This window comes from Chiloscyllium plagiosum, unplaced genomic scaffold (assembly GCF_037043375.1).
Source record: "Chiloscyllium plagiosum isolate Xiang-an unplaced genomic scaffold, Cpla_swu_hap1 HiC_scaffold_21, whole genome shotgun sequence".
Taxonomy (NCBI): Eukaryota; Metazoa; Chordata; class Chondrichthyes; order Orectolobiformes; family Hemiscylliidae; genus Chiloscyllium; species Chiloscyllium plagiosum.
Window position 1 is genome coordinate 36,719,644 of NW_028270159.1, and position 14,586 is coordinate 36,734,229.

At 41.3% G+C, this 14,586-nt stretch overlaps 1 protein-coding gene across 3 annotated transcripts in view; it reads left to right on the forward strand.

Annotated features, from left to right (window-relative positions):
* Nucleotides 1-14,586, forward strand: part of pappaa (pregnancy-associated plasma protein A, pappalysin 1a) — a 336,995-nt gene that overhangs the window by 152,082 nt on the left and 170,327 nt on the right. For all 3 annotated transcript variants that reach the window (XM_043719937.2, XM_043719938.2, XM_043719939.2), the window contains exons 11-13: nucleotides 750-863; nucleotides 5,171-5,306; nucleotides 7,631-7,844. In XM_043719937.2, the coding sequence (XP_043575872.1) occupies nucleotides 750-863; nucleotides 5,171-5,306; nucleotides 7,631-7,844 (464 nt within the window). The remainder of the gene's footprint in view (nucleotides 1-749; nucleotides 864-5,170; nucleotides 5,307-7,630; nucleotides 7,845-14,586) is intronic.

Sequence of the window (14,586 nt, forward strand, 5' to 3'; positions counted from 1 at the left end):
ACAGGTAAGTTAGTGAGAGGAGAGTGGGTCTCTTTCCAAGGCCACATACCTAATTGTCTCCACTTGCTGCTACCTGGATTAAAGGGGGTGGAGGCAGTGATATTGCACCCTTCGTTTCTTTCCGCACATATGCTGGCGCATCTGACAGAGTACAATGCTAATATATTTATGTTACAGAGTCACACAGCATATAAGAGGCCATTTGGCCCATCAAATCTGTGCTGACCTATCTACACCAATCCCACATTTTAGCATTTGGCTTATAGCCATGAATGTTATTAAATTTCAAGTGCAAATACATATACTTTTTAAAGGTAGTGAGGTTTTGTGCCACTTTTGCCCTCCCAGTCAGTACATTTGCAGAACCTTGGAAAGTTTTGTTATAATAAAGCTGCAATATAAGTTCTTATGATGGATTTTTCTGAAGTATCCAAGAATGCATACATTTTATGATGCACACTTCAAAATATGGTTTGCACGGCATCAGGAAGAGAACAAAGCACAGGAACACTGCTCATAAATGTTACGGGAAGCTTAAAAATGACAAAACTGCTCCTGCAGGAATATCAGTTAATAGTTTGTAATTGTTTTATGATTTAGGTTTGCTTTGTCTGTGCATAATTTGGCACAGCATGAGTATTTTCCACGACGCACAAGTTAAATACACTCAGCATCTTTGTTGTGCATCGCAGGTGCTATTAATTTCAAATTACCGGTATAGAAATTAATGCAATCGTACTTTCCTGCAGATGTGCAAGACCAGGGTCATTGACTTATCCGAAGGAGTGGCTCAGTATGCCTGGTTCCCATGCGTAGAAGCATTCCACAGCATCCCATACTTCAGAGCAAAATACTGGCTAAAGGTAGGCCCTTACTTTGGACAGTTTGAAATGGATCCTGAACAGGAGGGAACAGATTGTAATCAAGTGGAAGAAGCAATTTTTAATAATTATGTCAGCTTCTGCCATCCCAATTCACAACTTTCTCTGCTGACATATTACCATTGAAACATTCCAGATATTGACACAGTCCCTGTGACACACTCCAGATATTGACACACCACCCAATGACTAGCTCCAGGTATTGACAAACCACCAGTGAATTTCTCCAGATGCTGACACACTCCCAGTGATACTTGATGGATACTGACACGCTTCCAGTAATACAAACCTCTGAAAGACATCATCAGCTCCCCTAAGAAATCATATTCGTCATTGTAGAATTTTTATATAAGAACCCACTGTGCCACGACAGTAGTTAGCGAGGAAAGAAATTGACCTCATGAATTCTTTGTGATATTCTCAAAGGCCAACTACAGTTTAGATGCACCATTACAAGAATCCATGATTTATTGTACCAATAATCACAGCAATTGCTGGCAGCATTTTAAAATGGGCAAAAGCAATGAACAACAGTATTGTTCAATCAGTGCCCCTTTTATAAGATGAACATAATAATCTACCTTTCTGGTAACACTGTATTATAGCTATTATTCTGAAATCCTAAGTGTATTGAGGCATTTCAAGCAAACTGCAGGAAAGAAAGAAATTGAATTTATTGTATAATTTATGACACCTTTAGAGCATCCCAAAGTGCTGTGTAGCCAATATATTAAATTTCTGAAGGACAATTATTGTTGTTGTTTCTGTTATTGTGCATACAAGCATTCCAGCCAATTTATGTACATGTTCCCATTGAAGACAGATGACTGAATAATCTGCTTATTGTTGTGTTTTTCAAGGGAACATGGCTGGCCAGGAAATCAGAAAAAGTCAATTATTTTCTTCAAATAGTAACACAGGGCCTTTTGTGTTTGGTCTTGATTTGATGTCTGCTCTGTAAGTCAGTGTATCTCACAATGAAGTGCTCCCTAAGCCAGCCCAGATGATTTACTCAAGCTTGGATCAGACATATGCTCAAAGCTCACAGTTTGTGAATTGAGCCAACAATTCACGAATAGAATGAGTAGGCAAAACAATCAATGGACAGGAATGAAGATATATTATTTTCACATAAAAGTTCATTGACGCTTCTACGTTTTCATCAATGGGCAATATTCGTAAATTGAGACATAAACTTGACACAGATCAGGAGGTCTCAGATTCAGTGGTTCATCCATGCTGAACTAATGATCTTACCAGACTATCTTAATTAACATCAACTCCTTCAGACTATCTGAAGGAGGGAGAGGTTGGCCAGGGATACTGTGGCTGATCTTCACCCTGTAGTTTTTGTTGGTCTGTACACATATGGACAGGCTTCAGGCCTGACTGCAATGCCCTAGACAGTTATAAAGCCTCACAACCTGACCAAGCTAAGACATGAAGACAGATCTTTGGGTTTAGGTATCATGGCAGGAGAAAGGAGAACTTTGAGGAATGGTGGCTTGGATGGGGGCAGGGGTGCAGGAGAATAGAATAAAGTATTTTTTAAAAGCTTAAGACACTAAACAAATTGTGCCTGGAGGAAGATTTATGTTCCTGAAGAAACTCAAATAAATTAAGCTGCATTTCACAGATGTGTCTAAACAAATCGTTCGCTTGTAGAGCACAGGCAAACCACAGGCTCAGATTTTCTAAAGGCCGGGCAATCATTTCTGAAGCAGACATAGGAATTGTGCTTCAGCTCTCTGCAGAATTCCCCTCATAGCTGACTGTAAAGGGATTGCCAGGGAAACTGAATTTTCTGCTGGGCAATTCCCTAGTACCTGGAACCCTCCAAAAGTCTCCTTTTAATAGATGGAGAATTCAAAGGGTTTCTGCACTTTGGTGAATAGTTACCCAGGAAATATCAGGCTATTAAAAGCTATGCCTAACTTCTGAGTAACTATTAAACTGACCCCAAGCCCCCACTTCCCAGCATTATCCAGGCACTGACCTGACAATGGTACCCACCTGGGAGCCCACACCATCTCCTGCATCATGCATGCAAGTGACCTCCCCCTCATTCTCCCATGGGATTGACCTCCTGTCCTGTCTCTAGACCCAAATCCCCCCGTATCCCTCCCTAAGCTGACCTCCACTCCAGACCCAATCACACTTCCCTCCTCGTCCCCTTCACATCCCGTCTCGGAACCTGCCACACTACCTCCACTTCACCCCCTTCCCCTGTCCCACAGCCAGACCTGACACTTCCACTGTTTCCTGTTGTACCACCCACACTATTGGCCCTTGACCCTCAACAATCCCCCCGAGACCCATCATACTTTTCCTGCAACCTTGTGTTTCTAGACCTTGACATTTTCAGAATACAGCAACTGGTTGCTGTGAGAAAAGGCCATTTGGTTGTTCAGTGCTAGAAGGGAACTGTCAGAATGGAAGAATGGTTCCTTATGTCTGAAAGAGTCCTGATTGTAATTTCCTGTAACAAATGCCAAAGTCTCTCTTAACATTAAAAATGACTGAATGGAGTGACAATCTGCCTGAGACTGGGGTTGTCACTCCTCAGAAATTATCTGTTGAAATTGTGTAATATAAAATGAAATTATGTGTTACAAAATCGGGGTAGCATGGTGGTTCAGTTGTTAGCACTATTGCCTCACAATGTCAGGGACCCAGGTTCAATTCTACCCTCAGAGCTGAAAATGTGTTGCTGGAAAAGCGCAGCAGGTCAGGCAGCATCCAAGGAGCAGAAGATTCGACATTTCGGGCATAAGCCCTTCTTCAGGAATGAGGAAAGTGTGTCCAGCAGGCTAAGATAAAAGGTAGGGAGGAGGGACTAGGGGGAGGGGCGTTGGAAATGCGATAGGTGGAAGGAGGTCAAGGTGAGGGTGATAGGCCAGAGTGGGGTGGGGGCGGAGAGGTCAGGAAGAAGATTGCAGGTTAGGAAGGCAGTGCTGAGTTTGAGGGATTTGACTGAGACAAGGTGGGGGGAGGGAAAATGAGGAACCTGGAGAAATCTGAGTTCATCCCTTGTGGTTAGAGGGTTCCTAGACAGAAGATGAGGCGCTCTTCCTCCAACCGTCGTGTTGCTATGGTCTGGCGATGGAGGAGTCCTCCAACCATTGTGTTGCTATGGTCCCTCGAACTCAGCACCGCCTTCCTAACCTGCAATCTTCTTCCTGACCTCTCTGCCCCCACCCCACTCCAGCCTATCACCCTCACCTTGACCTCCTTCCACCTATCGCATTTCCAACGCCCCTCCCCCAAGTCCCTCCTCCCTACCTTTCATCTTAGCCTGCTGGACACACTTTCCTCATTCCTGAAGAAGGGCTTATTCCCGAAACATCGATTCTCCTGTTCCTTGGATGCTGCCTGACCTGCTGCGCTTTTCCAGCAACACATTTTCAGCTCTGATCTCCAGCATCTGCATTCCTCACTTTCTCCTCAATTCTACCCTCAGGCAGTTTGCAGTTTATCTGTCTGCAGCTTGCACATTCTCCCCGTGTCTGTGTGGGTTTCCGCCAGGTGCTCCGATTTCCTCCCACATTCCAAAGATGTGCAGGTTAGGTGGATTGGCCATGGGCAATACAGAGTCCAGATTAGAGTGGTGCTGGAAAAGCACAGCAGATTAGGCAGCATCCGACGTTTCGAGCAAAAGCCGTTCATCAGGAATGAGCCTGATGAAGGGCTTCATCATTCCTGATGAAGGGCTCCGGCCCAAAATGTTGATTTTCCTGCTTCTTGGATGCTGCCTAACCTGCTGTGCTTTTCTAGCACCGTTCTAATCTTGACTGTAATCTCCAGCATCTGCAGTACCCACTTCCGCTATGGGAAATACAGGGTTATGGGCCTGGACAGGATACTCTTTGGAGGGTTGGTGTGGACTCAATGGGCCAAATGGCCTTCTTCCATGTTGTAGGGATTCGATGATTCTAAAATACCTGAAAATGTTGGAAATACTCATCTGGCAGCTTTTTATTGAAAGACTTCGGACCTCAAAGGTTAACTCTGTTTCACTCGCCACAGATGGTATCAGAACGCATAAGTGTTTCCAGTCCTTTCTGTTTTTATTTCAAGTTTACAACATCCACAGTATTTTTCTTTCAACACAATGTATGACTGTAAAGTCAAATAAAATTGAATGGTGTAGCACATGCCATGTTGCTATACCAGGGGGGATCCTTATCAGAGAAATCTGTTGATATACAGGTGTCTTTTCACCACCTCTTCCACACCCCACCCCCACTTCTTAACCAAATGTTAATCTTCATCTTTTTCTCTCTAATGAGGTCTACTTCGCTGAACCGATGGTTGCTGCTGCTGTCATTGTCCACCTGGCTGCTGATGGAAGTAGTCTCATGGATCAAAGACAAGATTCAATCGCAGTTCAGTTGGTTGACACGAAAGATCAGAATCATGACCTGGGTGAGTCTTTTCTTCTTTCTGCAACACAATGGGACATATTTAGAAAGGATGTAGTTATCTCCAAGCTTGAAGGAAGTTCAAACGGCTCAATTAGTGGAGTGGCCCGCGCACTGACGACCAGCACCACAAGGATACACATCGGACTAACTCAAACAAAAAGGCAGTAAATGAAAAGTTTGAAAGGAAATCCAAGTGAGACAATCAAAGGGCGACACATCTTTGCCCAAAAGATAATCTCACACTGGTGTTTAAAATGCGTAAAACTCTTTCTCAGGAAAAGCTCAGATCCATTGGAATCAGGAATCAATTCCTTTTCCTGCTTGCCTTTGACTTTTACTTATTGCCCTTTAATCCTTCTGAGATTTTATTTTACTGAGCTACTCATATATTCTCAAAAGCCTCTTGCTCTCCACTTAACTTTGTACACTGGCCACTCAGTATACTCGTTTTTTCCTTCTGCTGACACAAGATGGTATTACCCTTGTCATAATTTCAAGTATAGCAGACCGTGAAAACTGTGTATTTGCTTTTTACTGCACTTTTGAACACATAATGCAAACATTTTAACGATCCCTTTACCTTTTGCACTGATACAAGTTATCACATCACACTAACACAAAATTCACACTATTATTGAGGCAAATTCTGACAAGTAGTGAGACCCTCCCTGAATTTTATGGCATAACTCACCCATGTTCTCTGACCTCAGATTTAGCAGAATACCTCCCAAGTTCTGTTCATGACACTTCTGAGATTGTTAAATATCACACAACACCAGGTTATAGTCCTGGTGTTGTGTGATTTTAACTTTGTCCACCCCAGTCCAATACCTGCGACTCTACATCATGACTTTTGAGATTGTATCGACACACCAGTTATTACTTTGTGCCAAAGAAGTCCTTGCTGCGCTGTGGTGTTAAACTTGATGTGAACAAAGATTTACTCATGGTAAGTTACCAATGAGTCATCACAAATCACAAACTTCCAGCGGCCTGGACTTCACCCACAATTCATAACAACAATCTTTAAAAGTTTAGAAATATATAAATACATATGGGGCACTGATGACCTAGTGTTATTTTCACTGGACTGTTAATCCAAGTAATGTTCTGGGGACCCGGGTTTGAATCCCACCAAGGCAGATGGTGGAATTTGAATTCAATAAAAATCTGGAATTGAGAATCTAATGAAAATTCATTGTCAATTGTCAGGAAAATCCCATCTGGTTCACTAATGTCCTTTGGGGAAGGAAGTTGCCATCCTTACCTGGTCTGGCCTACAAGTGGCTCAAAACCCACAGCAAAACGATCGACTCTCAACTGCCCTCTGGGAATGGCAATAAAAGCTGGCCATGCCAGAGATACCATCATCCTGTGAATGAACTTAAAAAAGTGAAATTCATCCCAAGATGTCAGACTGTGACACCACCTTCAGAAACAGGAACCATTAATGGAAATGTTCAAAACTGAGATTTATAGATCTTTGTTAATGGAGTTCTAATTCAGATCTGCCATACTATAATTTAATGGCAGAACAGAGGCTGTTGGGGCTGAATGGCCTTCTGCAAATATATTCTAAGTTTAAACATCCAGAGTAAAGTGACACACCAAAACCATGTCTAATTCAACAGTTATTCCCATTACGTTCTAATGTATAAATGCAGTATCAACTCAATGATAAAGCACAATTTCTTTCCTTCTACATTAATTGTAGTTAATACAGCAGCAGCATGAGTAAGGAAAATAAACTAGTCTTTTTTAATAGATCACAGTACTTGGTGAAGTGGCGTTCATTTTTGGAAAGTGTAATTTTAATGTAATTTCAGCTTGCTGTACAACACATTGTAAAACCGTCCAGTGTTTGATCAGGTTTCCCATACTCTAGGTCTATGGCTTTGAAGGTTTTCAGCATAGGGAATCCCTTGCAAACATGGAGCCAATTGCAGGAATCATCTGTTCCAACTTCTACAGGTTACCCAAGAGTGCTTACATTTCAAAATGTTTGCTTAATCGATACACATCAAAAATAGTGCATTGAAACGATACAATACTACAATCTGATAACAGATGGGTAGGCCTGATTGAGGAATACCAGAATGAAAATCCATGTTGTATATTCCTCAGTCATTGAGAAAAGAGATTTTACTTTTCTAAACACATTCACGGAGAAAGGGCTGGAGAATACTCCATCTTTTAAAACGCCAGTGAGAAATATCAGTATTAATGCTGTTTGATCACATTTTAAATGATGGTTTGCTGTCGCAGAGATTGGAAATGTGTTGCTGATTTTTAATGACCATTGTTTGTCTCCTGCCTTTTCTGCAGGAATGCATCTTTTGAACTGCAGGAACAACCCCCTCGTTATCCCTGTCATTCACGACCTCAGTCAGCCATTCTACCGGACCTCAGCCATTCTAATTACCTTCCATTCACTGTACGTTGCCATCTCTGGGGTGGCCTTGCGTTCCTTCCACAACTTTGACCCCATTACAATTAGCAGCTGCCAAAGCAGTGAGATGTACAGCCCGACGGAGCAGAGGTGAGCCTTGATACTACTTTTATTAATCAATAGTTTCCAGATAAAATAATGACGCGGACAGAGTCAACTGCTCATGAAGCTGCTTTGTGATGCTTCCTCAAAGCTAAGAAAATCGGGAAAGCTTGATTATTTTTTGAAGAATGGACAGTAAACTTTATTGTGTTGAATGGAGGAATTGCAAACAAAAGAAGGCTCTGGGTTCTATCTGAAATCATGCTGGCCTCAGCTAAAGGTGGTGTCTTGGGTGCTACTGTTGATCTTAACAGCCCCAAATTGTGCGAAGGAGTGATGAAAGTAAAATCTCCAGGTATTGAGCCCCACTCATGAAAGCTCTCCAATGATACTCGAAGGAAAGTATGCTGTTGAGGACAGATTAGGGGGTGGTGTCCCCTGCGGATAACCAACAGTGAACTAGCCTGCTGTTTATTCAATCTCAAACATGAGAATTGGTGGCTTGTGAGGGTGTTCCTGGCAGCCAACCTTAATGTGTGTAGGTAAAGGTAAATGAGAGAAAGGACTGAAATGGGAGGAAATTGTCAGGGAGGAGGGCAAACAAATCAATGGAAAAACTAATTACTAGTTCCATGCACAGAATCTTCTCGAAAGGAATTTGAACAGTTTGTCTTGATCTGTAGAACCATTTGGCCTGATTTGTCGATTTGATATCATATCAGGAGATAAGCAAAAATGTAAGTGGAATTAACAGGGTATGTGGACTTCAATGAAGTTAGACAGACAAGCCACCAGGAGCTATTGAAATGGCAGATTGTAGACTCCAGATTTATTGATAACACAGATGGGTGAATTGAAGGCATGAACGCATTGGAATGTGAAAAGTTACCTTTTATGAGCTGTGATCTGCTTCTATTTCCATCTCATTAGTTAGAGTGGTGTTACCTCCTGCATTTTGGAGTCATTAACTGTGAAAAAAAAATCTATAGTCTTTGATTTCGGTTTGGCAGCTATCACGTGAAAATTGCCTGTAAGAAAATGAGCATCTTTAAAGTTTGCCGCTGAATGGAACCTACAATATTCAGGGTTTGAAAATAACATCTTTTGTGTGAGAATTTGAATTTGAAAGAGAAGGAACGTGCAAGAAAGTGCTGATTTACATAAAATCCATCATGTCAGCCAACTGCATTTAATCAAATAAGGATGGTTCCCCGACAGTGGGTAAAACTGCAATGCTTGATACAAAACTGCATAGACCTGAGCCATCAGTTCAGGGAGTAAAACTGGTGCCACTGGGCGAAGAACAGATTTCCGTCCCTGATCACAGTCAATACTAAAATTGTTCTGAGTCAAGCTCAGTGTGATGATCTTGTCACATGCCTTGTCTGTTATCATTCGGTGTCTGGACTCACTGGTGAAGATTGGCCTCCTTGGTAAGATAGAAATGGGCAAACTGGCTTCCTTTGAACAAACCATTGGCTGTGACAACGATGGTAGGATTTACAAATTAAAATCTTGTAACGCTGTAACCATCATGAGTGTGCAAGGACCTATTGTCTATCACTTTTCCATGGAAGTTCATATGGGTTAGCACATTTATGAGAACAGAATACTGAGACCTGACAATGAAAATTATGTCTGTTACAACTTTCTGAATGTTGACTGATTCTGGAAATTCAGGAATCCAGACAATCTAATGACTATTGTTTCCTACCATCTGAAATTTGATGATTCATCCAGGACTTGTCAGAGACATATTTTCTGATTTTAATGATTGGCTACAGCCAAATTTCTTATTCTCACAAAGGCTCCTGACCTCCCAAATAACGAACAGCCCAGCACCTCAAAAGATAATGCTATGAATATTCAGGATGACAGCATTCCTACTATTCAGTCTTTGCGATTAAATTGCACAAATCATATTTGCCTCAGGCCCCAGGGCCAGGGAGGGGGAATTAATCAGCATGAACTGGCTCTCCTGATCACTTTAAATTGACTCCTGTTTGTGTGTGTGTGCGCATAAATATCACGTGCAGACATGATTAGACCAGACTGCAATTCCCCATGATTGAAAAGTCTGTTGACTGATGCTCCTTTTCCAAGGTTATAAATTAACAAAGGTAATTTGGCTGAGATACCAGAATGTTTGATAACAATAGCCAAATGCAAATGAAGCATGAGGAAAACAGCAGCTTCAGGAGAGAGAGAAAGTTAAAAAGAGCAGGGACAGTTTCCTAAGGGTATGACAGTCAATTCTGAAATGACCTTTGAGTGAGGCAGCTACTAATGATTGTATATTAATGCAAGGTTCTTAGTGCTGTTGAGTGACAGAGTTCGTTGAGATCAATAAATAATGAGTGAGGTAACTGATACTACTGTAGTCAAAATGTAGAGAAAGCTATCACGATAGAAATCCAGCGAGATTCCAGTCCCCAGAGAGTGTTATTTTATAGTTGACTAATGAATGCACCTTTTTGTCAATGTGTAAAGAAATCAGATTTATTTCTATTTTTGTAATACATGCAGAACAATTAATATTTGCAAGATGATGTCTTAATGTAAACTTCAAATTACAGTTAGGTAAATAGTGCTGTTACAATTTCAAAATATTTTACCTCATTGAACATTCCAAGAATTGAAGCTGCAAAAGGAATTTCCACAGTAATGTTCTGGAGGCCAGAAATGCAGTGATAGCTAAAGTATTCTCATTTAAATCGCTGTGACTTCTGCCAGCCCGACACGTCTTTAAGATGCAGTGTTCCGCCAATATTGATGGCATGAGCATGTCTGATTTTCTGAATTCCGCGATTGGCTTTCATGCTTTCAGCTGCCTAGGCTCTGAGGTCTGGGATTCTCTGAACAAAAGTCTCCACGTTTCTTCTCCTCCAAGAAACTCCTTAAAATCTACCTCTTTGACAAAACCTTTGGCAAGCTGTCTTGCTCTCGCATTCTTTGGCTTGATTTGATTTGATTGATAACATTTTTAAAGTGCCTTTTGCTATGTGGAAGGTGCAATACAAATGCAAATTGTTGTATTATAAGTGCCATAATCAATCCTGTGACCTTTATTCATCATTCCCACAAAATCGCTGGGAAAAATTCCCTCTCAAATATTCCATCCCTCTTTCACTTTTTCTCCTCCCTCCAGGTCAACATTTTCTCTCCATTTGTGCAGGTTACAAAAATGTCTTCCTCCCTAGTGGTAATTTGCTTACATGGATGCGAAAGTAAAAGTGTTCATACTGTGTTGTCCATGTGAAAAAAATCCCAAGGTCCTTCATAAAGCTGCAATGAGGTGGAGCCAAATGGGCTCTCCAAGAAATAAATATTAAGATAATGGTAGGGTGGGTGGATGATTAAATCCTTGGTCAAAGAGGTGAATTTTTAATCATGATCTTAAAGGAGGAGAAGGTGCTTTAATAGCGTCAGACATTTATGAAAGAATTCCACTGTATTAGCTGGGATGGCTTAAGGTATATCTTTTGTGTGACAGAAGGAGAAGAGTTGCTCATGGTTCTGGTCAGTGAAAAGAAGAATTTTGGAATTGGGGTGGAGGAGGTTGCAAAGGTAGTTGGAGACACACATTCTAAATCAATGATTCGTGGGGCAGGGATTGGGCGGGGGGCACAGAGCCAATGTAGGTCAGAAAAGCGACTAGTAATGGATTCCAATGTCACTTTGACATGGTAGGATATGGCCCCAAATGCTCAACCAGCCAACTGACTAATGATATGAGAATTTAAGGTGCAAGATTATTTACTCCGCCATACTTAACATGAAGAGAAACATGACACAATTGAAAGAATGTCAGTTACGTGGTTAAAAAACATTACATGAGTTGTAAATAAATGATAAAAAGTGGTTAAGTACGCATTATTTGGTCCACTGTTGGTTAGTAGAGGAGGCAAGAAAGGCGATTACACTGCAGATATGCCAAGATGTATGTGTATGTATTATTTGGGATGTATAAATGTAACAAACAGGACTTAAGTAGCAATATTATGGAAATGTTGCTGAGTGGTACCTTGCAGTGATTCAGCTCAGGAAGACACTAAGTATTTAAATCACATCAAGGAGTAAGATGTCAGGCTCCATCCTGGTCTTTGCCAAGATTGCTGGCCTCAGTCAGAGAAACATTGGGGCATAGTGACTACCATTAGCACCTAATATTGAAAAGTGGAAAATTGGCCGGGATTTTCACTCTTGGCTGCTATCACTGGAATCCTTCTTTTGAAATATTGGGTTTGAGAGAGAATGCCATTGGACATTGCAATATTCCTCCAACAACCTCCTTTTGGACCAGTTTTTCTCCTGGGAACTCTAACCATTGGTGAGCTATACCATCACAGCCATTTGTCTAAATGGTTGACCCAAGATCGTTGGTATCCCAGCACATCAAATCCTGTTCTCACCTAATGCCAGCAAACACAACTTTCAGCAGAGGTAATTAGGACAGCTTATTTATCTTCTTGCTAGCTCAGGAGAATTCTGGCCAATGTTAACTTCTGAACTGTTACCCTGATCTGGAGTATTATGACTTTTGCTTCCAGAGCACGGGACTCTCATTATTCCCTGGAAAAGAACGGACAACTAAGCAGTAAACAAACTGCACGAATTTCAGATATTTACAATGTTAAGGCACTTAGCCAAAACTCAAGCTCGACCAAAGTGTAGCTCATGAATATGTGACTATGAGCAGCACAAAAAAAAATCTTTGTGCCTAAATTAGAGATTCTGGATCCAAGAATGTTCAATGGCAAACCTCGTAGTCCTTACTTTCTCAAAACTGCATATTATTTAGTAACCTGCTATTATGATGCATTTGTTGTAATATCTTCAGTAAGTACTCAAGGAAATGTGGACCCTTTGGTGCAGAAGCTGTGCTTTTGTTCCTGAGGAAAACCTAATGTGACACTTCATGATTTTCTAACCCTTCTAAAAGCAGCAAATTAATTCACACTATTAAGCTGCAGACCAATGTGAAAAGTTGAAACCTTTTCTTAAACTCTCAATTATTTTCTCCATGATTGCCAATTGCGACAGCGCAAATACCTCACTAAAATGGGTCCCTTTACACTATTACAATTGCTCTGGGACTGATTGAAGGCTCAGTCTTTAACACTTTGTATTGCTCAGCAGGAGAGCCTAAGCTTCAATCAGGGAGGTGTGATTAGGTTTCCCCCAGGTCTTAGTGTCTGTTTATTCAAACGTATTGGAGCCAATTTAGTATGTTGCAGTGGCATGTGTTCCCAGTTTTCAGCAGCAGCAATGTTGGCGTTCAATTTGAATTATGCGTCTTCTCTAACACATTGACAGAAACCCACCAACTTTTAGGGATGGAATGCCTGCAGTTCTTCCCTGATCTGGGCCCGATGTGATTCAATAACATTGCCATTGCTTCAATATCTCCTAAAATGACTTAGAAACTACATATATGAGGCAACCTGAAAAATAGTGGTTCATGAAAAAGAGCCTCCACCACCACCTTCTCAGGGTAATTAAAGAATGACAATAAATGCCAATCTTGCTACTAATGGCCACATCCTGGAAATGAATGAACTTTCATTCCTTGTTTGACTAAATAGATCAATCAGAGAGCACTGTTGTGCCGAGACAAGGTACACACACACACACACACACACACAGACACACACACGTCTAAAGTCCCAAAACCCTTCCCTTAGGCAAGTCTTTTTGGTGGGTTTATCTCCTGTGGTGACAATCTTCATAGACTTAACAGCTTTGCTGTTCAAGATTTCAGGAGCTTTTGTTCATCTGATCAAATGTTATCTCCTGCCTACTAAACACAGTAGCATAGATTTTGACTTAGTGGGAATGGTAGGACTTCAAGGGACCTGATGGCCTCTTTTATATCTCTACCATTTTTTCTTTCATGTGTGGCTGTAAGATGTACCCTTCATTTGTTCAGCATATCTGTACAGTGACATAAAATCATGCCATGTCTCAACCAAGCATATGGATAAGACAGGCTTCCATCAAGCTGCCAGTGTCAATATTTACTTTATATGAAAGTATTATTTGCTATGTACCATGTTATTGCATGATGTTGGGATGCTTTGCATGAACTTGGTTTCTGATTAGGTAACTGGCCTCCAATATACCTGCAAAGAGTTTGCAACCAGATGACAATGTAACTGCAGGAAAATTGCCTTTTTAGGCAAGTAATATTTTGGCATTTAATGACATAATAACACTAGCTCAAGTGAAAAATATGAAAAACGCACAATTTTTGTTGATGTCTTAACCTACCTAAGAAACCTTAACCCACTACTGAAATCAACAAGAAACTGACTCAGCTTGACATTACAACTATATTTCAAGGGTTGTCTCAAAGTTTGCACATAACACTTCCTCTTTGATATACTGCACAGTGGTTTGCAATGCCAAGTGACACCAAAAGCATGGGTTCAATTTCCACATCTGCTGAGGATATCACGAATCTACCTTCTTAATCCCAATCCTTGTCTAAGGTATGGTGAATCTGTGGTCAAACCACCATCAGTCATCTCTTGTCATGGTGCGGCACGGTGGCTCAGTGGTTAGCATTGCTGCCTCATAGTGCCAGGGACACAGGTTCAATTCCAGCCTCAGGCGACTGCGTGGAGTTTGCATGTTCTCCCTGTGTCTGCGTGGGCTTCCTCCCGGTGCTCCGGTTTCCTCCCACAATCCAAAGGTGCACAGACGAGGTGAATTGGACATGCTAAATTGACCTTAGTGTTGGGTGATTAGTCAGGGTTAAATATAGGGTGGGTGAATGAGTCTGGGTGGG